This window comes from Schistosoma haematobium, chromosome 2 (genome assembly GCF_000699445.3).
Source record: "Schistosoma haematobium chromosome 2, whole genome shotgun sequence".
Taxonomy (NCBI): Eukaryota; Metazoa; Platyhelminthes; class Trematoda; order Strigeidida; family Schistosomatidae; genus Schistosoma; species Schistosoma haematobium.
In genome coordinates this window covers 21,144,291-21,169,603 of record NC_067197.1, presented here as the reverse complement: position 1 = coordinate 21,169,603, position 25,313 = coordinate 21,144,291, and the positions used below count along the sequence as shown (strand labels likewise).

Sequence of the window (25,313 nt, the reverse complement as noted above, 5' to 3'; positions counted from 1 at the left end):
ACATGTAGATAGAGAGACATAAACCACCGATGCCGTTACATGGTTGTGTGGCAAAAATACTAAAATTGATAATGTGAATTTTTAATCTCTGATCTCAACCCATCACGTCTAACAAACAATCTAAACGTCTTGAGTTAGATTACGTATGGTGTCGTAAGTTCAAATCACTAAGTAGCACTGAAATCAAGAGAAATTGTTACATAGTTTTACCATATTATATTTCTTCCCATTAATTTTTATTGTAGCAACACCTAATAAATAAAATTATAAAAACTGGTATGTTGTTTCTTGATCTTATTAATTTTATTCGTGAGATATTAAGACAAATACGGATTTTCAACCGACAACATAATATTACTTAGTCGGAGAATAATGACTTTGATGGAGCTTCTGCTGATTACTTGAGTAATCGAGATAATTGGCTAACTATTGATTTTTATGTTGAAGCAAAAATTTAAATATGGTATGACACTGTTTTAGTAACAGTTAACAGTAAAAGCCATGATGAAGACAGTGCTACATTTTTGAGATACAAGACTAATGTATCCAAATAAGAACATATAACAAGCAGAAATTCTGTAACAAGATCAGTAAATTTTCTAATACACACCAAACAATTCCCATTAAAAATTGAAAGTAGCTTCTTAAGATGCATAGATTAAAACACATTAACGAATTAGAGAACAGTTCAGGGTTTACATAAATGAGGATTGGTTTCTGATTACATTAGGATCATCAACTTTAAGAAGACTGAACCCGCACAACAATTAGCAAAACATTCAATATCGTATATGAAGCTCTATATCCAATCATTCTATTTTGTAAAGCCTTGACATGTACATACTAAATTTGTTTTATATCATTTTAAATTAAGATTCGATATATTAGTTCAGACAGTATGATACAATAAGCATAAATATTCAAACGTTATTGTAATTGGCGTAGAAAACGAAATTGAGTGTTCCAATACTAAAAAAAAGTTTAAACATTGCAGCTTAAACCTTTACTAAGTGTAAAATTATTTTGCAAATGATTTAAATTCCTGTTCAATATATCAATAACTGATGTTTCTAAATAATAAAATAATATCTCACGTAAAGATTTTTTATCAAGTAACCAAGATAAAGTGAAATTTTCAAAAGAATTTACAATATCATTTTGACTACTGTTCATTTTGGAAGTAATATAAATAGGATCTTGAAAAGTATGTAATTGTATGTTAGATAATCGTGTTATTTTTAAATGATCAAACTTCATACCAACTGCGCCATTTTGATTAATAAACAAATGTAAACTGACATTAAAACGTAAACCGATAAATTTAACATGCATAAAATTATTTTCGGACGTTAAATAATTCCACTTAGGAAATAAGCACCAATTTGCAAGCATTTCAATATTTTTATTTAATTCAATTGAAAATTTAATTTTGTAAACATCGCATAATTTTTCATCACGTTTCATCATCCATTCTTTAATTAAAACATCACTATTAGGTTGATTTTTATTTGACTGTAGCCATATTTCTTCTTGTTCAATAGAAAATTGGTCATCGTATTGATTAATTTGACTAAGTCTATCAAATCCCCATATTGTTATATTCTTTAATGTTATCATCCAATTATCAATATAATCTATTTGAAATGAATTATTTTTAGCCAAATATATTTTAGTTCTGTAAAATATGATATTGACAAGTAATCTGATTAGTTTTAAACAACTCTGATCAGTTCTAGCGGCGAACGAAGTTATGATATAATGGGAGTGATGTAATGCGTAGACGTTTAAGTTTTCTACATAAAGTAATCGGAGAAGTTCTAAGAGTAGAAGACCTGTAGGAAGAAATAGAATACAAGTAGTATTAAGAGAACTTTTAAAAAAACAGTGACATTCAGTTATTTAAATTACTTGTGGCCCCAGCGAGTTAGATATTTTCTTACAATCAGTCAATTAAACACTATAGAGTTAAGATTATTCATATTCTACAGACTTAAAGTGGTAGAAAACATAAAGCAATATAAAACCGGTGAAATTACTTGATTGTAAGTTAGTGTTAAAAATAAACTTGGATAAGTAGTCTTCTTAATGATATGGCGATGTTAAATGTATGGTCTTAGCTAAGCGGAGTTAATAAATTCATATGATTGCAAGCATAAAACTGCGATACCTCAAACTTGTGTTCCCGTCACTAACTTCAGATTATTATATCAGTTATAGAAGTCGTAATTTAAAGGTGACATCAAGAAAGTAAGCCAATAAATGACAAACAATTAGTCTCAATTTAATTACAAGCCAACATTGAAATACAAAGTTAATACAATATATCACGCTGTAAACCTTCAGGAACCATAATATTTATAACTTCAATTTCCATGGTTAGTCAAGTCGACAAGCTTTCACGCATCTATATAACAAAAACCTATATATATATATATATATATATATATATATATATATATATATATATATATATATATATTCAATTTTTAAGAAATAAACATTTGACAAAAAACATTACTTACATCTGAAGATGATCGTCATCGCTATTCTATAAAGAAAAGTAAAAGAATCGAAGACATATTTAATATAAGTAAATCAATTAGATGACTAGTTGATTTGTGACATGTTTTAACATAATTTTTAATATCTAATAAAATATTCACTTATTCTATCTTATGTGAATACAAATATTAATGAATAAAAATAACGGATGTATATATCATAAAAGTTTGATGAAACGATTCATTCCATGGTTCACCACTGTATCGATTATATATGGTCAGGGTAGGAAGTGTGTGTCATTCACTTAAATATTTGTATGTTTGTGCATAACAAACGTTTATTTATTGATAGATTATATGAAGCCTTAGTAGCGTGTGCATGTGAGTGAATTCATTTACATTTCACATTATATCGGCTGAATTTAATTAGTGCTAAGATTTATGGGATATTTCGTTCATTCTAAAAAAAACATATTACTAAATTTTTAATTTTACCTCTAATGCATTTGATATTTGAATCGTTCATTCCTAACATTATAACTGTTGAAAAATGCTAACCGGAGTATTGTAGCATCAGAATACTAATTATATGTATGATATTAATTCGAAAAGTATTTCATTAATTATTGGTATCGCAGGACAAATATAGGTTATAAAACTGAAATATCTCAGTTACATTGCTAACAAAAATGCTAATCTGGTCATTTTTACCAACACTAAAGAGTATTTAACTAGTCAGAAATAATTTGACTATTGAAATCATTTATTTGTCTTATGACATTTAATTTTCAACTCATTATAGAAGAACAATCAAATGATCTTATATTGGATATCTAGAAAGCACAGTGGATGTTAATAAGATATATATGATAAAAATCACCAAAAGTCTTTTGAATTTCCTTATTGATTTCAATTATTACCATATAAATGTCATCAAACAACAAAAATAGAATGTACATTGAGCTTCAAAATAAGTTTTTTTTAAAACAGAAAAAACTGGTCAACTAAATAACACATAGATAATAATTGCTATGAGGTTTTTCCAACAACTTGTAGGAATCTTTCATTTAAATATCAAATTCAAATAAACAGGTTACAGAGTGATTCAACACAGAAGATTAAACCAGTGAGTACAGTAAAATGTAAGAAAATATTGTTAAAAAATTACAATAAAGCTAGTGATTTGAAAAGAACTATCTATTTATCAAACATTTTATCATAATTAACTTCTCCATGAATAAATATCAATCAAGCTAATATTTATATTCAATGTAAGTTTAAGCAATTAAAATTGATGTCATTTTAAGCAGAGTAATGTTTAACTGACCATCAACTTAAAATTAATGTACTGTTAAATTTTACTGACAAGTAATAGAAATATGAGTAAATTTTAGCTACTTGCATGGAATGTACATTCAAAACTTTGTTGCTTGGTCTACATTTACCTACCATAATAATTAAAATTACAGTTACGAGGTGGATATTTTAAACTTATATTTGAAATAGTGAAAATGATTTCTTAAAAATGTTTGGAAAAGGATTACATTTTGTAGTGAACAAGAAGACGAATGGACACAATTGAATGGATTTAACACAAAATTACGGGAATTGTTAATAAAATCTAACAATCATAAAGTAAATGCTTAATTTGCGAAATGTTCATCAATTGTCTGACTTCATTGTCCTTGGATTTTCATACAAATTAAATTCTGTTTCCTTTCTTTACTTTTCGATCCTCTTGTCTCTCTGCTGCCAGACATTCTGTTCACGACTAACGTCATATACTACGTATGTCGATATAAGTAGCACACACACAATTTTTCCAAGTATATCTTAAAGTAATTGTTTTTACAGTTAGTTATTCAATGGTTTTCTTTAAATCTTTTTTTACTGCAGGGTGTAGCTTATCATCTGGGCTTTGCTTTCTCGCTTGTAAATAGTCGATACTTACTCAGTTCCATGATACATGATGCATTCGACTGGATTTATAAACGGCTAGGCAATATTGATGAAATTGCATTTTACCACCGATGTAATGATGATGATGGTGATGTAAACCATTCGACGACAATAGATTCGACAGAGAAGAAAACATATCCACCTAGCAAAGAGGTTAATTATAAATTACGCAAACTTGTATCAAAACATGGTATTCACCAAACAACAGTTCATACTGACCTATATGTTATCGATAAAAAGAAAAACCACCTATAGTAAGTTACATTATCAGACTGATTGTGCTGTCAGAAATTAGACACAAATATAAATATTTTTATGAAGCATTTAATTTTATACATATTAGTGACGTTTTATAACTTAAAGCAAACTTCATAATAACTTTCTACAACGTTGAGTATCCGTAGTGCTTCCAATAATGAAGACAAAATGATATTATTTGATTATTCAAGCTATACCATTTGATGTCTTAAAATGTCATACTATTCATCTTGATATCTGAAATCATCACGATTCACTGACTGATTACTGTACCTCTTACTACTCATTAAGCCGTTTCTTGCTTTAATGAAACTAAATATTTTAATATTCATGATTCACTAGGGAGTGGAGCTGCAGTTTTCATAATATATTCACTCATAACTACATAAAGATATACGTCACTGTTTGTCAAAATCGATACGTTATTTTATAAAACGTGGTGAGTAATTACCTTGACAATTTCAACCTACTAATAAGTAGTGCATTGATTAAGTAAATATGACCTAATTTAACTTGTTTTCATTAATATTTTACGTACAACTGTTCACCAGTAGTATGTAATTCTTTTCAGTTTCTCGTTATTTCTTCTGATATGGTTTTATTACCATATGACACGTTATAATGTCAAGTGTTACACTCATTTAATGGATTTGAAATTTATTTAGACAACATATCGATAACTATCAAATGAAGGTGTAGGTAGGGTAATGTGGTATTTTACATATAAAATCTATTGATTATTAGGACATCATATTTTAGTTTACCTTTCCAACAATCATATCTACCAAAAAGTTAAACAGAGAACATAAAAAATTGGCAGATTCAGTTATAGGAGGACAATGAAAATATGATGATAACATATATCGCATGAAAAAATGATTTCATCTTATGATTCACAACGCTAACAAGCTACTTAGAAGGAAAAAAATGTAATGTATAGATGATTATCTAATTAATAAATATATATCTCCAGGAATAATCTAATTTTTCGCGGAAATATTTTGTTTATTAAGGATAAGCTATAGGCGAACAACTCTCCATGGGTGTTTTTAGAATGATGTGGGTTAGTTAGCTGTTATTCCTCCTCAAACAGCTAACATAATAAAGTATACTAAATTCAAACTTCATGCGTTTTTAAAAACTTTATTTATATATTAATTGACATACATCTACGAAGGCAGAGAAACAGAAACTTATTTGGCTTTGTATTATTATTTAGTTACAGAAACATGGTATAAACTATTTATAACTACGATTTTATATCGGGTTTTTGTTTTAATTATATGACTAGCAGAAAGTGTCTTGCTCGACAATTTCAAAATATACGACCATCCTAACTAAGTTAGTTAATTATTATGTTGTGAGTAGCATAAGAAGTGACAAAACATTCATCAGTTCAAGTTGTTATACTTCACATCAGGATAACTGACGTAATCTGACAAGAAGTAAATCAAACATGGCAAAGAAAGTAAGAAAAATAATCAATGAAACTAATATATGACAAGCATGGAGAATTGTTAATCTTGACATTTAAAAAAATACATCTCAGACGCTCTTAACGATTTTGAACGATCTGAATATTATCTTCAATAACAAATTATAATTAACTCATAAAATTTAACCAGAAGTTTTTAAACATTCAACACAGCTCAGACTAACAGTAAATGATTTCTTAAATTGATAGAAAAAATTAGTGTACAGAAAAATATAATGAGTTGTTACAAACAGCAATTATCTTGGTGATAAACAAACTAATTGAAAACTATGTTATTTTTATCAGAAGGGTTTTGTGGATATTATAGTAATTTCAATGGTTGAGATCATGAGTCAATTGAAGCTAGACCACCATGGGAAACCTGGAAGCGCTGGACGGCCGTTTCGTTCTATTGAAACGACTTAAATCAGTCATCAATAAAACCTATTGCGCAGCAAAGGTCATCATCAAAGAAAGAACAAGGTGCATGCTTCATTCAAAACCTAAAGTACATGGAAACGATTGCGTCACATCCCACTGTGTTTACCAATTTAAATGTGTGTGTGGTCACACATACATAGGGAGGAGTAATCGTGATCTCAACATTAGGGTGAGTGAACATGTACCCAAATGGCTTCAGAAACAAATACAATCAAGTGACCCAATAAGAGCAGAGGATAAACATCCATCATCCTCTATTGCTAAACATATAATTGAAACAGGTCACAAGATTGATCTAAATTCAGCTTTTGTAGTGCTGTATAAAAGTGTAAAAGGGCGTATACTAAGGTTTATTGAAGCCTTAGCCATACGAAAATTCAAACCCCCTTTATGTGTTCAAAAACAGTTTGTTCTTACCTTAAACCTACCCTGGTAATATTGACCTATTATCCAGAGTGATTAGGTTTCGCTTTGTGTTCACATTATTATTATTATTATTATTATTATTACTCTTATCATTATCCTTATCTCCTCTTACCCCGTTTCCTGTCTAGTTGACCTTTTATTTTTATATATAAATGCTCTTAACAAGTATATGTGTGACCAGATTGTTCGAAATGTATTGCGCTAATATATCACATAGTTCTGTTAATCTTCGTCTTCTAATATCATTATCGAAATTTATCAAAGGGACTAATTGTTTTAAATTTCATTTGAACTGTTATAACTGTAATTATTGTCATTCTATGAAGTATACAAAAAAATGTATCTTATCCACTAATCATTATATTTTGAATACTAAGAGTAAACAAATTAAAGTTTAATTTATGGATGGGTTAAAATAATTAGTGGTTACCTATAAATTATAATAATTACCTATGGTTAACTTCTAGAATTAGGTAATGACTTACATTTATCTTTAAATTTACTTGTACTGTTTACTTTAGAGGATTATAACTATTTACTACCATACAAGTGAGCGATTTTAACCAGCTTCAAAATTAAAAAAAGCGGAGTTTAAGTGTAGTAGTACACCACTTTTAATGGTTTCCTAAATTTAATCAGAAAGTATGGAAACAAAAAATGAGGATCAATTACATTTATTCATATTACTTTAATTTCTATTATCTGATTTATCCAGCTAGAGTATTAAACAAGAGATTTTAATGACATTGTAGTCTTTGATCGAATAAGTCATTCAGATCACAGAAATTAATTTCATTATAAACATTTTTCTTGAGTTTTAAATCTTCTGTACATTATAAAAACAGAGAATTATTATTTCAGTTTATTAAACAAATATCTAATTGAAATCATGAGTCAGTTGAAGCTAGACCACCATTGAAAACCTGGAAGCACTGGACGGCCGTTTCGTCCTAGTATGGGACTCCTCAGCAGTGCGCATCCACGATCCCGCACCACGCGGGGCTCGAACCCAGGACCTACTGGCTTCGTGCGCGAGCACTTAACCATTAGACCACTGAGCCGGCATCCAGCGGTGTTAATGTCTAACTTCAACCAATCCACGAAGTTGCGCCACCATATACCATTGTCTTCAGTGAGCTGATATCTCACAACAGACCTGGTTGTACTCCACTGGTAACGGCGCACTGCTGAGGAGTCCCATACTAGGACGAAACGGCCGTCCAGTGCCTCCAGGTTTTCAATGGTGGTCTAGCTTCAACTGACTCATGATTTCAATCTGTGAAAATTTCTAAAAATCTCCACAAACCCCTTCTGATAATAATCATCTGCTCACTAGTGACTGACTTCAAGAGATACTCCTGGAGTTCTAGTGGGAAGCCGTTACCAGTGGAGTACAACCAGGTCTGTTGTGAGATATCAGCTCACTGAAGACAATGGTATATGGTGGCGCAACTTCGTGGATTGGTTGAAGTTAGACATTAACACCGCTGGATGCCGGCTCAGTGGTCTAATGGTTAAGTGCTCGCGCACGAAGCCAGTAGGTCCTGGGTTCGAGCCCCGCGTGGTGCGGGATCGTGGATGCGCACTGCTGAGGAGTCCCATACTAGGACGAAACGGCCGTCCAGTGCTTCCAGGTTTTCAATGGTGGTCTAGCTTCAACTGACTCATGATTTCAATCTGTGAAAATTTCTAAAAATCTCCACAAACCCCTTCTGATAAAATATCTAATTGTGAATTATTGAATTCACTGTGAATTTTACTAGCGTTAACAGTTTGAATTAACATTGTAATGACAAATAGTTGAAAAGTAACATAATTAAACTTGTGATCTTACGTTCACACTGTTTTGCACTTTTGTTTAGTTTTTTTTTTATAAATACAACATAAATGAAATTATATACAAAACGATAGCCATTCTTTAGATTGATTATTATGATAGTTGAAAGAAGAGCATAGTTATAACAAATGGCTTTATTTAATTAGTAAACAATTTGTTATATTCAGGTCAATAATTTGAAAGTTTAAGCTGAAATAATCTCATTACGTGGTGCTCATTAAAAAGGAATACCAACTTTAAGAAATTGCAGCGATTTATTTACACTGCAAACCTTGTATTGGAGAGTTATCTAGTTAAAATACTGTTCTACTCTAATCAAACATCGTTTAATCCCACTGCACGGATTGTAGTACGTCATCAAAATTCTGAAGTCACTTATTTAGAGAAAGTCATTGTCTTTTGAGAATCGTAAGTACTCGTTAACTCTCTCTTCATACATATTACCACCGTTGACTTAACTGCTTCTATTAATCTGGTGTTCATCTTGCTGTGCTGATGAGGTATAGCAACTTGGACCGATGCATATATGTGCCTGGTCCTACGTTGTAGCTGACTGACTGGATCGTAACAGTAGTAGTTTTTCACGGTAGGGTAAGTTTAATTAAATTTATGTTTTCATGTTCGTCTACAGTAAAAGTTTTAAGAATGCTACATTTGTATTTGTCAGCAAGCGAGACTCATTGTAATTCAGAATATTAAAAGTGTCTTCAAATTCAGATGACGATTGTCAATTATTTCAAACAACTTCTATCATCCGATAATGTGATGAAAAAGGTACCCATTTTACTTATATTTAAGCCAAATTTAAATGAGTGACAAACCCATACAGTTAAATTTAACATGATAAACTGACTATCAATAAAATCTGTCTGCAAACAGGAAATTAATATTTGCCAAGTTATCTTCGATCAATATAGTTTCTTGGCCCAACAAGAATACAATCAAATTCAATACCCTGACATTTTAACTGAATTGAACAAAAGTTTAAGATAAAAGACAATCTGATTATACAATCATTAAATAATTTTATTGACTAGAAAGTCATAAATTGTAACCGTAAACTGTGGGTTAGATTACATAGTTTTATAATAAAAGGTTAATATAATCTATGAGATTATAACTCCTAATTATATGGTGAATGTATATTGTGTACATACCTCAGAAATCATCTCTTGTCTAATGAAATATAATGTTCAGCTTACATACTTTACATATCATAATATCGGAAAATTCCTCCACAATGAAGGTTAATGAAAAGAGCAACAAATATGGAATAACTGTAAGAGACGTTTAAGTGTGAATATTTATACGTTGAATGCAAAATTATTCTAGAATACAAAACTAAGGGCATAGAAATAGAATTATTTGGAAATGAGATGTCAATGCTATAGCTGTGTAGATCTTTGAATGAAAGTGACTGAGTACTCATCAGAAAAGAAGTAGGGACTAATGATTAATGTCATGAGGAGAATCGCGTAACATATGTTTATAAGTGAGATCACCAAAGCTCGACATCGAAAAAACAGAAAGGAAGGTTAGTGTTCGCCTCTTTAAGTACAGAAGCTTAGATTAAGAGGACAACTTGTTTTTAACAGTGCTATTGTACTCTATCTGCTTGACATTCGTCATAATGTTGATGCTTCAGATTCCTTCAAGATTATTAGCAAACAAAAAACATAGAATTTACTATAGTTTGCCGGATCAATTGCCATAAAAGATTTGAACCAAATTTACTCATCTAAAATAATTCAGCTATCGATCTTGCTTTGCTGTAGTGACCTCATTCATAAATGTTTGTTACTCAATCATTCTCATAAATTAAATCAGAAATATAGGTCGACACTTATTTTTAACTTGATAATGATATTATTTATGAGTAATAAACTCAAATCGCTAAATAAAAACCCATTTGTTCACACTAAAAAACTAGCCTATTAGTTTATAAAAGAGTGATTAATGCCAGAAATAAGTTACTAGATTTATAATAATTTTCTATTTGATATAATACAATTATCATAGTTTCATTTTGTTTTTAAAATTCTCAGTTATCTTTAGATTATACTGAAATTATTGTTTTTAATTTAGAATAAAAAACATTATTTACTGTTAACATTCACAATCACTCTGAGGTAGGTTCAAACAATGAGATACCTGTTTTCGTTTCGACAGTTGAATAGTAATACTAATTTTCATACTTAGAAAATGTAACTCAAAGCTGAGTATACGAATTTTTGCTTGGTATATGATTTGCGTCTTTTATTTTTTTCTTCAAAATCTGAGAACTGTAATGCTAATAATGTTTGATGTTATACAAATCTGTAGAAAAGAAACTTTAATTTTATACCCAAATTTCGGTATCTGACACTCATTTATGTACCGTTTAATAAACATTATTAGCCTACAGTTAGGGATAGCAATAAAAGTATAAATTTCTAATTCATTTATAAACCTAACATGTGGTGTTCTATTTAAATATTAATGCCAAATTTATGTGTAAATTCATATGTTGAAAAACGTTTAATTTCATTCAATAATTTGGTATAATTCCATTTATTTTCAACATTACTATGTTCAATGGACACAATATTAATGTCATGTAATTCGTTCCCTTTATGAATTTAAATAAAGAAAGAACAAATATTGATGCAGAATAGTATGAATTCATTTTATTTCGAGGTTTCTCATCAGCTGCTTACAACCAAATGTAAAATAGAATTTTACATTGAGATAAAAAATAGTATGAAACAATATTAATCAACAAAAAATGTAAAAACTAGTTTGTTTATTTTATATGACATAAAAAGTCGTGATAAAGCAGGTATATGATATTAGTAAATCCACTATAAATTCCTTGAATATATATCTGCTTCAACCTAATATAACGTAAACATGTTAACTCATGACTTGTAACTACAGTTAACTACTGTTTCAGTTCTTCTATGTTGTTTATATTTTATCTGCTAACCACAGATTATTTAAAATGACAAAAATTAATAATGGATAGAGTGCTTTTATTTTGTTACATTAACATTGATGAAAAAAGTATAATTGATAAACTTTCCACATGAATAAAGGCAGGTTACCAAAGAAAATAAATTTTCATGCTTATTTCACCAATTAATCCTTGCATTTAAAATTGATATATCATTTAAATTATTTCTGGTGTTACTAGTAAACGTTGAGTATTCTTTCATATACATTTATATCTGTATTGCACTATACTTAGATGATGTATATCTGTTGGAATAAAACTATTGGATACTAATTACTATTAACTGAGATCACTTATAATAAACCTTTATTATGAATTTAATATTAATTCAGATTAACTATAAACAAAAATAACAATGAAGTTATCTGTAAGTATGCAAAATTGTGTCTAATATTTATTCAATGAAAGAAATATGGGCCAAATAATAAGCGGAAAAAATGAATACCACGGGCTTAAATCATCTTGAATAACCTTCCAAGCACTGCTAATCAGTATGATTAGTTTCCACTTACTGAATATTTTTTATATGGTAATTTGCATAATTTTGAGGTAGCTATATTTAACTGTTAATTATTTAAAGGATATCTACCTAAAATTCTGTGTATTCCCTCACTTAATCGTCATTATTGGTTTGTTGTTAATCTTCAGCTACTACCTGTTCGACGTACTAGAATCTGGATATTCATTAGTTAATTGCGTACTTGGTCGAAAACATTATACATTTCCATTTACTGATTGCAATAATAAAGTGATCGGTGTTATTGATGTGTGTTGTTTAAACTTCCTTAATAAACATGAATTAGATTATTTACATAAAAGTTTAATACATTTTCAAGAAGGTTATGAACAGTTAGTGAACTATACAGGAGTAGATACATATGGTCAGTATAATAATGCAGACGAATACAATACTATATCAAAAAACCAAGAAGAAACTGAAATTAATTCACAAATTGAAGAAGTTAAATCTGACTGGATAGATGAAAATAACAAATTTATACCTAAAATTATTGTGAAAAAATTAGCAAAAATGGAACTGAGTCTTCTAAGTTTAAAGATTGATAAAGATGTAAGTTTATTATATCATAAATTATTGATGACAATGATGAATTAGGTTATATAAACTTTATTTTAAACCATAAGGATTATGTCTAATGTCAGAACACCTTGAACTGGTAAAATGTTGTATTTAGTGAACAGTTGAACTTTGAGATATATACTTCGAAAGTGATTGTTATTTATTGTCACTTGTAATGGTTTCAAATGGAAAAAGGAACGAATAAATCGTCATCAACCAAAGATGTGAACTTTCTCATGACTAAACAATGAAACGAATTACAGGAGGAAGTTATATGCCGGTAAGCAGACACGTTTTTCTAACCACTCAATTAGGTTTCGGAACGACAAACAATTTAAACCGACCAATATATATGAAGGAAATCGAGTCAAATCATATGACTTGAGAATCTGAATAGAAATACAAAATGTATTGATATTATTGGTCGAATCTTGAGTAATGGTCGTTTACTTAGTTACTTGTATTTTCATGCTTAAATTTAATAAAAAATATACTTAATATGTGGTTTTATTTTTCACTGTAAAATAATCCCTTCTTGAAGATATTCCTTCTTAATTTTATTGTGTCTTGTTGATAAAGGACAAAGGACTAGTGCGAAGTCTATTTGTAAATCAAGTATGTTTTATATACCAATAAACTCGGAATATAACTTTCTTAGAGAAGAATATATTTGATTGGTTGAATGTTGCGTTGCAGTGAACAGAAGACGGGTGGGGGCAATCCAATCGTATTTAGCATAAAATTACAAAATTACTTGATAAAATAAAGATAAACCATATAGTAAATCGTCAATTTGCAAAAGATTAATGCATCATATCAACCTGGACTGTTCCTGTTGCAAACATCAAATCAATGTCTCACATTTCATTGTTCATGCGTTTTCTTACAAATTGCATTGTGTTGTCGCGCTTCCTTTCTTGATCTTCCCCCATCTTCTGCTGCCAGACATTGTTTTTAACTCGCGTCATATACTACTTACATCAATATAAGTAGCATGCACCACAGCGTTCCCCACCATTCTTTTCGTTTGACATCCATTATATTGATGGTTGTCTATCTTTATTAATTGAATTTCATAACGATTGTATGTGTATTATCACGTGTGATATAATGTCTGGTACTCACAGTAAATTATCACATATAAATATTTTAAACAATCAAAACAGTCAATCTTTTTTTGCAATTCAAAGCATTTATCTCACATTTTAGTCAGGTCTCTAATCGTTTTATGTTTGCTAGTGCTATGTCGAACCATGACGACAGTAACCAGTTGAAATAAAATTATTCATGGTACAGTGGAGTATTGTATACTTTTATTTAGGAAACTCATTCAGTTTTGGGTGGAATTTTGTTCTCTGAGTTGGTTTGATCGTGGAGCTTTCATCGTTATTCTGAACAATATCATCGGCAAAAACTTTACGTAGAATTGAAGTGTTTAAATTTCCCTACATATGGTTACAGCTTGTCCTGTAGACCTCGATCTTGATTGGTTATAGTTGACCTTTAACCTGTCATTGTTCACTTCTTTATTTTGATTGTATCTCCCATTGATTTGATTCTTGGACCTACGTTTGTCCATAATTTTTCTGATTGGTTGATAAGTTGGATCGATTTCAATGTGCTTATCGATTGCTGACTGACCTGAGTGCCAAGCTTTTAAAAAGTCTCTGGTGTTTTCAGAATAGCCTTTATCCAAGATCTCAACATTTTTCCATTTGGATGCGTGTCCACATGCATTGATATAAGCGAGGATATGTCATGGCGTACGGTCGCTAGTTGATGTTCGTGCAGGTGAAGATGAAGAGGGTGTCCGCTTTGTCTGATGTAGTGTTTTTCGTAGTTGGAATAATTTATTTTGTAGATGATGTTCGGTTTTTCCTCTTTTGTCATTTCGTCCTTTGGTCTGCATAGTATTGATTGAAATGATTTTGTTGGTTGTGTGCTACACCTATTCCAGGAGGCTTCAACAATCTCGTTGTAATTTATTGAGTAATCACTTTCTGAAACAGATTTCAATTTTGTATAATCAGTCAAAGATAAACTTTTATTTAGTCAGATTGATAACCGATCAGTTGTTACCTATTTATTTCTAATTAGAGTAACCTAAATGAGATTTGTTTGAGTATTTAGTGTGACGATAAATAAAAAAACGACTATTTGTTCCCCATTTATATGATAATTAGGCAAAATATTCTATAAGTTACTAAATTTCCAATAAAGACGATGTTACTCACTATATGGAAGCAGAAATTGCAGGTCTAATGGATTAACTTAAGAAATAACAAGAATATATTACACTGTTAAAGTTTATATCAATAAGATTGATTTTATTTATCTTGTTTATCAACTGCAAATTCACATAATTAGCTTCAAACTATACTGATTTGTTTAAATTTAAAGAATAATACTCATCTGTTCAAAATAATTTCATACTACTTGAGATATTTATTTTTACATAGAGGACTCAACAGCATGAAATCAGAAACTGAAATTCTATAATATAACGTGACTTATCAATTAAAACAATGAGCAAATAATGAAGCACAAAAAACCTTCGAACCGATAGGGCCACTTTGTAACTAAGTTTCTGTCACTAACAAAAAAGTTTTCAAACTTACTCAAATTTTAAACAAATGAAAGTTTCATAACTTAAATCACTAAGTCCATTCAGTCCATTGATTTTTTGGTTTGAAAGTGTACGTTTATCTCTCGATTCTTTACTAAATCTGTGCCGATAATGATTTTATTTTTATAGCAGTTGAAGCTTCATCACTATATACTATTCAATTTAAGGAAGGCAAAACGACTATGAGCTTAATTCAGGGTTGAAGATAAACTCCACTCCCGTTCTCAATTTAATCTTACACCAGGAGACCAACCAAAATGAAATGGGGAATTATTACTTAATAGTTGGATTCATAACTCCGCCTGAAGTCCCTCCGGGGGCTACTGCCGGTCCCAAGCCCGGATAAAGGAGGAGAGCTGGGCATGGGGTTAGCGTCCCCATCCCGTGGAAAGCTAACTCGCTAAAAAAACGCTAACCAGAAAAAATTATTCAAACCTTTTAAACTCTGCCCTGGGAATCAGAAGGTCTTCATTTAGAAGAACTATGACGCCTCATGATGAAAGCCGAATTCTTTCGGAAGTTACGAGGCCGATGCCCCTTCTCACAACTAGAGCGACCATTTATTTAGGTACATGGAATGTTCGTACAATGCGGGACACCGGGAGAGCCTTCCAAATTGCTGCAGAAATGAGGAGATACAACCTAGAGGTACTTGGGATCAGTGAAATACATTGGACGCAAGTTGAACAACAACGACTAGCTTCAGGGCAGCTTCTGTTATACTCCGTCCATGAAGAAGAAAATGCTCCACATACACAAGGAGTTGCATTGATGCTGTCCAAACAAGCACAAAAGGCACTTATAGGATGGGAATCTCATGGGCCAAGGATCATCAAAGCCTCCTTCAAAACAAAGAAAGAGGGCATTTCAATGAACATCATCCAATGCTATGCGCCTACCAACGACTACAATGAAGAAGCTAAAGATCAATTCTACGATAGGCTGCAGTCAATCATCGAGAAGTGCCCAACAAAGGACCTGACCATTCTGATGGGAGATTTCAATGCCAAGGTTGGAACGGACAACACTGGATATGAAGACATCATGGGATGACACGGACTGGGAGAAAGGAACGAAAATGGTGAGAGATTTGCAAATCTATGTGCCTTCAATAAACTGGTCATAGGCGGCACCATATTCCCACATAAACGCATACACAAAACCACATGGACTTCACCGGATCACACTACACAAAACCAAATCGACCATATTTGCATCAACAAAACGTTCAGGAGGACTAGAGAGGACGTGAGAACCAAGAGAGGAGCTCATATAGCATCAGATCATCGCTTGCTGGTCGCCAAGATGAAATTGAAACTCAAGAAGCACTGGACAATGGGGCGGACAATATCACAAAAGTTCAGTACGGCCTTTCTTCAGGATACTAACAAACTCAACAAATTCAAGATAGTCCTCAGCAACAAGTTCCAGGCCTTTCATGATCTACTCAATGGAGAAGGAACTACTGTGGAGAGCAATTGGAAGGGGATCAAAGAGGCAATCACTTCAACATGTCATGAGGTCCTGGGTCACAAGAAGCACCACCACAAGGAATGGATCACTGTTGATACACTGGATAAGATTCAAGAAAGGAGGAACAAGAAGGCAGCGATCAATACCAGCCGAACAAGAGCAGAAAAAGCCAAGGCACAGGCTGAATACACAGAAGTAAACAAACAAGTAAAGAGGAACATCAGAACTGACAAACGTAAATATGTGGAAGATCTAGCAACGACGGCGGAAAAGGCTGCAAGAGAAGGAAACATGAGACAACTAAATGACACGACAAAGAAACTCTCTGGAAATCGCCGCAAACCAGAACGACCAGTGAAAAGCAAGGAAGGCGAGGTAATCACCAACATTGAAGAGCAACAAAACAGGTGGGTAGAACACTTCAAAGAACTCTTGAATCGACCAGCTCCACTAAACCCACCCAACATCGAAGCAGCATCCACGGACCTCCCAACCAATGTTAGCACACCAACAATTGAAGAAATCGGCATGGCCATCAGGCAAATCAAGAGTGGAAAAGCAGCAGGACCGGACAACATCCTAGCACAGGCACTAAAAGCAGACGTAGCGGCAACTGCAAGGATACTCCACATTCTCTTCAATAAGATTTGGGATGAGGAACAAGTACCAACAGACTGGAAAGGACTTCTGATCAAAATACCGAAGAAAGGCGATCTCACCAAGTGTGATAACTACAGGGGCATGACTCTTCTCTCAATACCGGGAAAAGTCTTCAACAGGGTATTGTTAAACAGGATGAAGGACTGCGTAGACGCCCAACTTCGGGACCAACAGGCAGGATTCCGTAAGGATAGATCGTGTACAGACCAAATCGCAACTCGACGGATCATTGTGGAACAATCAATTGAATGGAATTCATCACTCTACATCAACTTCATTGACTACGAAAAGGCATTTGATAGCGTGGACAGAACAACACTATGGAAACTTCTTCGACACTACGGCGTGCCTCAGAAGATAGTCAATATCATACAGAACTCATATGATGGATTACACTGCAAAATCGTGCATGGAGGACAGTTGACAAAGTCGTTCGAAGTGAAGACCGGTGTTAGGCAAGGTTGCTTACTCTCATCCTTTCTCTTTCTCCTGGTGATCGACTGGATCATGAAGACGTCAACGTCTGAAGGGAAGCACGGGATACAATGGACATCTAAGATGCAGTTGGATGATCTAGACTTCGCAGACGATCTGGCCCTTCTATCCCAAACGCAACAACAGATGCAGGAGAAGACGAACAGTGTGGCAGCAGCCTCAGCAGCAATAGGTCTCAATATACACAAAGGGAAAAGCAGGATTCTCCGATACAACACAGAATGCACCAATCCAATCACAATTGACGGAGAAGATTTGGAAGATGTAAAAACCTTTACATATTTGGGCAGCATCATTGATGAACAGGGTGGATCTGATGCAGATGTGAAGGCGCGGATCGGCAAAGCAAGAGCAGCATATTTACAACTGAGGAACATCTGGAACTCAAAGAAACTGTCAACCAACACCAAGGTCAGGATTTTCAATACAAATGTCAAGACAGTTCTACTGTATGGGGCAGAAACCTGGAGAACTACGAAAGCCATCATCCAGAAAATACAGGTGTTTATTAACAGTTGTCTACGCAAAATACTTCGGATCTGTTGGCCGGACTCTATTAGCAACAACGTACTGTGGGAGAGAACAAACCAAATCCCAGCGGAGGAAGAAATCAGGAAGAAGCGCTGGAAGTGGATAGGACACACATTGAGGAAAGCACCCAACTGCGTCACAAGACAAGCCCTCACATGGAAACCTCAAGGCCAATGGAAAAGAGGAAGACCAAAGAACACATTACGCCGGGAAATGGAAATAGACATGAGAAAAATGAACAAGAATTGGATGGAACTAGAAAAGAAGGCTCAGGACAGAGTGGGTTGGAGAATGCTGGTCGGCGGCCCATGCTCCATTGGTAGTAACAGGCGTAAGTAAGTAAGTAAGTTGGATTCATGAGTCGAAACAAGCTAGACCACCATTGAAAACCTGGAAACACTGGACGGCCGTTTTGTCTTAGTATGGGACTACTCAGCAGTAGGTATCCACAATCTATCGCCTCTCAGTGTTTCGTAATGGAAAGAACCGAGCAGACTGCCCGCAAGTCGACAGGAGGTAAGGTGCCTCGAAAGCGGTTGGCCATTTAGGCTGTGCGCAAAAGCACCACGGTTACTGGGGGGCGTGAAGAACCTTCGGTCTCGCGCGCGAACGCTTCACATCTAGACCTTGTGAGCCGGCATCCAACAGTGTTGATGTCTAAATTCAATCGATCCATGAATGGTTGCGCAACCATTCATCTATTGTCTGAGGTGGATAACTGTTTCTACCCGACATTGATTGGACTCCAATGTTCAAGGCTTATCACTAGAACTCTAGGAACTTCATCTTGAAGCCAGCCACTAGTGGGCACATAATGATTATGATCAGAATGGATTTTGTGGAGATTGTAGTAATTTCAACAGTTGGATTCATGAGTCGAGGTAAAGCGTTAGCTCGCAAGACAGAAAGTCCTGGATTCAAGTCCCGCGTGCGGGATCGTGGATGCGCACTACTGAGGAGTCCCATATTAGAAGGAAACGGCCATCTAGTGTTACCAGGTTCTCAATTGTGGTCTAGATTAGATCGACTCATGAATTCAAGTATTAAAATTACTACAATCTCCACAAACCCCATTCTGATCATAATTAGTATTTACCCATTTAAAATTCATGATGGAGAGCGTGTTTCCTTCACTGTCGCTTTTCCTGGCTTGCATGGAAAATGTAAAGTATTCTACGACGAAAATATTTTTCCACCATGCCACGGACGTGTCAAGTGTGGGGCAGTCAGTTGTAGTGGAAGAAAAATTACAACATAGAAAAAGACATACCTCCAATTAATTTTGTCATATTAATTATTGCAAAATATTTACAATTGAGTGACTAAATAAATGAAAACATAACAGCGACTACTGACTATGATATACTCGGACGACTTAAAAATGCCAAATTTATCCACACAGTCATTCTGAACCAAAAGGTGTCTTTCGAATTCTTAATACTTAAATTGAAATTTATCTTTAGGGTTTTGCTAAGTATGATTTCAATTTGTCGAGTTATTTATAATTCAAATGAACTAAAAATATTATCTAATTTATTTAAGCTGTTTCTGTTAATTCCAAAAAGCTCTTCAGAAATATAAAAAGATATGAAATACAACTTTGTAATTCTGAAATTTATCTGCTCTGGACCGTCATCTTGTTATTGAATCGTTCTCAAGGAGATGAATCCTTGAATCAGGAAAATATTTTCAAACTTTCAGATTCAATGATGGCTGGTATTCATGAATCGATTGTAGATTATGATCCATTCGTTGGTGAACAACAGCTAATTACTTCACAAAAATCGCGGTTAAATGAAATCTATGAAAGTAAGTTATCAATAAATGAAGAGCTTGACCTTGTGTTGTTTTAGTTTTTATCTATATTTCTATGACAAGAACTCAAACATGAGTCAATTTGAATAACCTATTTTACTACTGGAATAAAAAAGTTTAAGAAAATTTATAAACGATTCATTTTGTCTTGTTTGTTTGAATCATCCCATTGATGTTCAGGAATGCAATTGATCAGTCGTGGATTCCGCTGCTAGCCGCCATTCATCTTTGCTTATAATGCTTGTGACTTAAGGCAATATCGAGGCAATCCACATAGGATGCACATATCCCAACAAGAGACTGATCAATTGGAGTCCTGAACATCAGTGGGAAAGTTCGAACAAACAATACAAAATGAATTTACACTTCAACCCATTACACAAGATAGCGACTATCAGAACTCAATAGCTAAATGGACAGCGCGATGGAGTTTGAAGCGAACGGTATTACGTTCAAGTCTCGGAGTGAACATCAACTATAGGATGTAGGTACATTTATCTGGAGAGTCCCAGGTAGGGTGTAGCGCGCGTCCTGGACTCCACTGCTAGCCACCATCCATCTTTGCTTAGAATTTATGAACGTTTAAAAATCTTGTACAACCAGATCCCATGATGAATTTAAACAAAGCAAGAACAAGGTTTGAAGGATAGAATGAATCCATTATATTTCACCATTTCTCATCAGCTGCATGCGACTTAAAATTACAATTCTTAATACATGTATGATTATTAATAGATGTTTAGCATACTTTAAATTTGTGAAGTTTAGATAAATGTTCGAAACGTAACCAAAATCATAATGAGTGAAAAGATTAGGGATACAAAATTTATGAACGAATGATGTATGGGCGAGGAAAATAATGATTAGTTTTTTAACTAGTCAGACTAGTAGGTAGTCTGACAGGTATTAGATGTGTTATATATTTCCCTACTCTTATAACTATTGTTATTGTTGTCGGTTGTTGACGTGGAAATATACTCACGTTCTAGTCAAGCCATTCACTTTGATCCGAGTTGTATCAACTTCCAGTAGAATAGACACTGAGAGGGTAACCAGTGTAAATATTCGTCTATGGCAAATTAGTGTTCCATTAGTGTAAGGGAGGAAACTGAATGTTATTTCAATAGATATAGTTAAGGTAGATGTGTATTTATATGCCGGAAAGTAATAATTCAGAGGTTATGTAAACGTAATGGAACTAATAGGTGATTGGGTAGCCGCTTAACATGATAAAATAAACAAATATGTGGTCAATAAGATTATTTAGGAGATGAATATCAGAAGCCGAAATGAAACGAAGATAAAAGGTTGGGGATAGTGTTGAAAAACGGATTTAAAATTAAGATTAATAAAACTTATTAGACGAAACACAAATCACCATAATTGGGAAAGGCTAATCACATTTCCTTCAGTATGCATAGGTCAGGTCAGTCAGTAACAACGTTTGATGGCCTCCGCCGAAAGATGTAAGGTTGGTGTTTCTTGTCTGTTAATTATTTCAAATACATTACTTACATTTACCTCATGTCTACTATCCAAAAGGAGTCCGGCATTTGCACTTGTAAAGACTTTACCAGCTTTCAGTCGTAGGTTCCTAGGAATTTGTTCATAAAACCCTGTAGAGACCATTTCTTCTGTCCTTCCTAAGTAGTTGCCAACGCAGGTACATATAAATCCATAAATACTTTTGGAGATGACATCGGTAGGGTTTTGATCTATCTTTGAAAGATTTAATGAACACTTGGTGTTGTATAGTGAAAACTGTTGAGCAACAGAGAAGTTAATTTTTAGTGCCGCCTTGACTCTTCCATCGATTCTTCCTGAAACCTCATCACCATTGAACGGAATGCGCATGAAGATAGGTTTTCTTCTTTCAGCTTGCTGTTTATCATCCTTGGGTTATTCTTTTCCGTATTTCATCAGGTATCCATTTTTTATGAGATGCCTTTCTAGAATAGCCAACTCCTCATTTATTTGCCTGTTTGAGCATAACATCCGATCTCTATTGAAGAGTTTTGATTAGATACCCTTTGTAACTGATAGGACTGAAGCTGTTCAAGTTCAACACTGTCCTGTCCATGTTTCTTTTCAATATATACTCTTTTCAAGACTTCCATCATCTAAAAAATTGAATTAGTTATCTCTTTCATATTCCATTGTAAACGTTATGTTGAGATGAGAATTATTGAAGTGACTAAGTAACCGAGAAGCGTGGTCCATATCATCACAGATAATAAACATATCTTGAGTAGTATTTTGTGTTCTGGATTTCTTTATTTCTAGGTCGGTCGTGAAAATATCGACCATGTCCTAGTGGTTATCCCATGGACACTCCATCGGTTTATTTGTGTAGTTGATTGTTGGATTGGAAAATGAACCCTTTTTGTGCAAAGTAGTAATAATTTACTAAACTGATTTTGAAGCAAAAAAAATCTAGATTGTTCGCAAATCATATTAGTAGCTCTTTCTAACGATATACTTGTGAATAATGAACGCACATTAAAAGATATCATGAGTTTATCAGATATTGAACTGATCTATTTCTTGGAAAAACTGAAATGTATCGTTAAAACCACTAGTCAACAGTTTTCTACGAACTGGTTCTAGTAATTTGGCCAACCACTGAGTCGATTTATTATATGATTATGATGTGACTATCCTATCACTTATTAATTTCACTATCTTTACATAACCTTTCAATTATTAACTTTCAGCATATAAATACACACCGATCTTAACTATGTTAATTCATACGCACATTACCCTCACTCTTCTCACTACTATTATAATTTTGGTTACGTTTCGAACACTTATCTAAACGTCGCAAACTAAAGTAAGCTAGGCATCTATTAATAATAATATCTATATTAAATTCACGAGTCCATCTAAGCTAGACCACCATTGATGACCTGAGAACACTGGATGGCCGTTTCTAGTATGGGACTCCTCAGTAGTGCACATCTACGATCCTACACGTCAAACTTGAATCCAGGACCTTCGGTCTTGAGCGTGAACGCTTAACCTTGACCGTTTGGGCACTCGAGCAGTATCCTAGCCCTTACACAAATCGAATGATTTATGTGGCGCATATCTATCTGTTGCCTTCTTGTGCCTATGTTTGTGTTTAAATAATATTAAATAAATAATGTGGATAACTGTCGACACGGATTGAATTCCCCTGGTAGCACTGGACGACCGTTTTGTCCTAGTGTGGGACTTGGTAACCAGTGCAGTGAAGTCCAATCCGTGTCGAATGTGAGACAGTTGTCCATCTCAGACAATGAATGAAGGGTTGTGTGTGATCATGGATCGATTGAAATTAGACATCAACACCGTTGGATGCCAGCTCATTGTTCTAGAGGTTAAGCGTTCACGCTCAAGACCGAAGGTCCTGGATTCAAGTTTGACGTGTAGGATCGTAGATGTGCACTACTGAGGAGTCCCATACTAGAAACGGCCATCCAGTGTTCTCAGGTCTTCAATGGTGGTCTAGCTTAGATCGACTCGTGAATTCAACTTGAAAATATGGCGATCTTCATAAATCCTCATACTGATAATCATATGTTAAGAATTGTAATTTTAGGTTGCATGTAGCTGATAAGAAATCGTGAAATATGATGGATTCACTTTATTCTGCAAACCTTGTTGATCTTGCTCTGGGTAAAAATCTGTGAAACATATTTAACCATATTATACAATTTACAATAATACCGACCCAATTACACAAATAATCACACAAAATAAGTCATAATGTGTAGCGACACTTAATTTAACACTATTTATATAGTTCTGATTCATTGTATGAATTGTTGTTACCACTCTAATATATTACCACTTGGTTTGTATTTTAGTAAGAGGACATTAATCTGCGAATTATCTTAATCCCAGTAGAAAAATGAGTTTAGTATTCTTTTTTTTCAAGTCACCACCGTTAAAATATCATTATATAAAAGAATCATACAGATATAAATTCCCATCGAAGTAAATAAGTATGTATCTAGTATTCCGCAACTTTCCAAGAAAGCTATTTCTGCAAATTATAAATAATAACTTCACATTGACAGAACATACAAATATTTTACAAGTACATTAATTTTCTTAGGAATGTCTAAGTAATTTGCCTTTAATTTAATCAGCTAGAGAAATACAGTAGATTGTTTTCATATAGAATAAAAACGCTGAAAGCTTTTACAAGTTTTGTTTTATTCTAAACTAAAAATTAAACGTTTCATATAGAAATTTCAAGTGAACAATTAAAACAGTACTCATGTAAATCAATGATCAATTTGTACGAATGGCTGACATTGTGCATGATTGTCTGGGAAGAAAATCTTCCTATGCATTACGGATAGAAAGGTCTTGGGACTGAAGTGACAACAATGAAAATAAATCGTTCAAAAAGAAAAAAATAAAGATCTAACAATCAATCAGTAATTAACAATAAAATGAGTTACCAGTTCAGATGTAAAATATACAACTTTTATGATATAAATGCGTTGACTTTTGACCTACTAAAGACATTGTTGTGACTTCAAAGCTGGATAGTTATCACGTAATTTATTCGCCAATCGAAATACAAATTATTCAAAATTAGTACTGTGTTAAACCAATGACGTTCGGCCCGTATGAGCATCCTAGTGTCCTTATTGGTTCTTTGTTCGCCTAGCCCGTCCATTTGAGTCCAGAACACCAATAACAACTTCCACTACATCGATCATTCATTTCAAACATACTTGGTTTATATACC

At 33.3% G+C, this 25,313-nt stretch overlaps 2 protein-coding genes across 4 annotated transcripts in view; one reads left to right on the top strand and one right to left on the bottom strand.

The window, feature by feature from the left end:
* EFCAB5_1 (EF-hand calcium-binding domain-containing protein 5) overlaps positions 1–25,058 on the top strand; it is a 54,667-nt gene extending 29,609 nt beyond the window's left edge. The window contains exons 12-15 of one of the 3 annotated variants that reach the window (XM_051214602.1): positions 4,398–4,714; positions 12,537–12,957; positions 20,317–20,560; positions 24,803–25,058. Coding sequence is in view for 2 of the 3 variants with exons in the window: in XM_051214600.1 (XP_051067786.1) it covers positions 4,398–4,714; positions 12,537–12,957; positions 20,317–20,560; positions 24,803–24,918 (1,098 nt within the window). In the remaining variant the exon portion in view is untranslated. The remainder of the gene's footprint in view (positions 1–4,397; positions 4,715–12,536; positions 12,958–20,316; positions 20,561–24,802) is intronic. The other 2 variants (XM_051214600.1, XM_051214601.1) reach the window with 2 other exon arrangements.
* Positions 786–2,836, bottom strand: MS3_00006446 (uncharacterized protein). Its single transcript, XM_051214603.1, has 2 exons — positions 2,523–2,836; positions 786–1,832 (listed from the first exon to the last, which is right to left on the bottom strand). Exons 1-2 carry the CDS (start codon positions 2,539–2,541, stop codon positions 982–984), a joined length of 870 nt encoding a protein of 289 aa, XP_051067788.1. The 5' UTR covers positions 2,542–2,836; the 3' UTR covers positions 786–981.
* Positions 25,059–25,313: the final 255 nt, after the last annotated feature.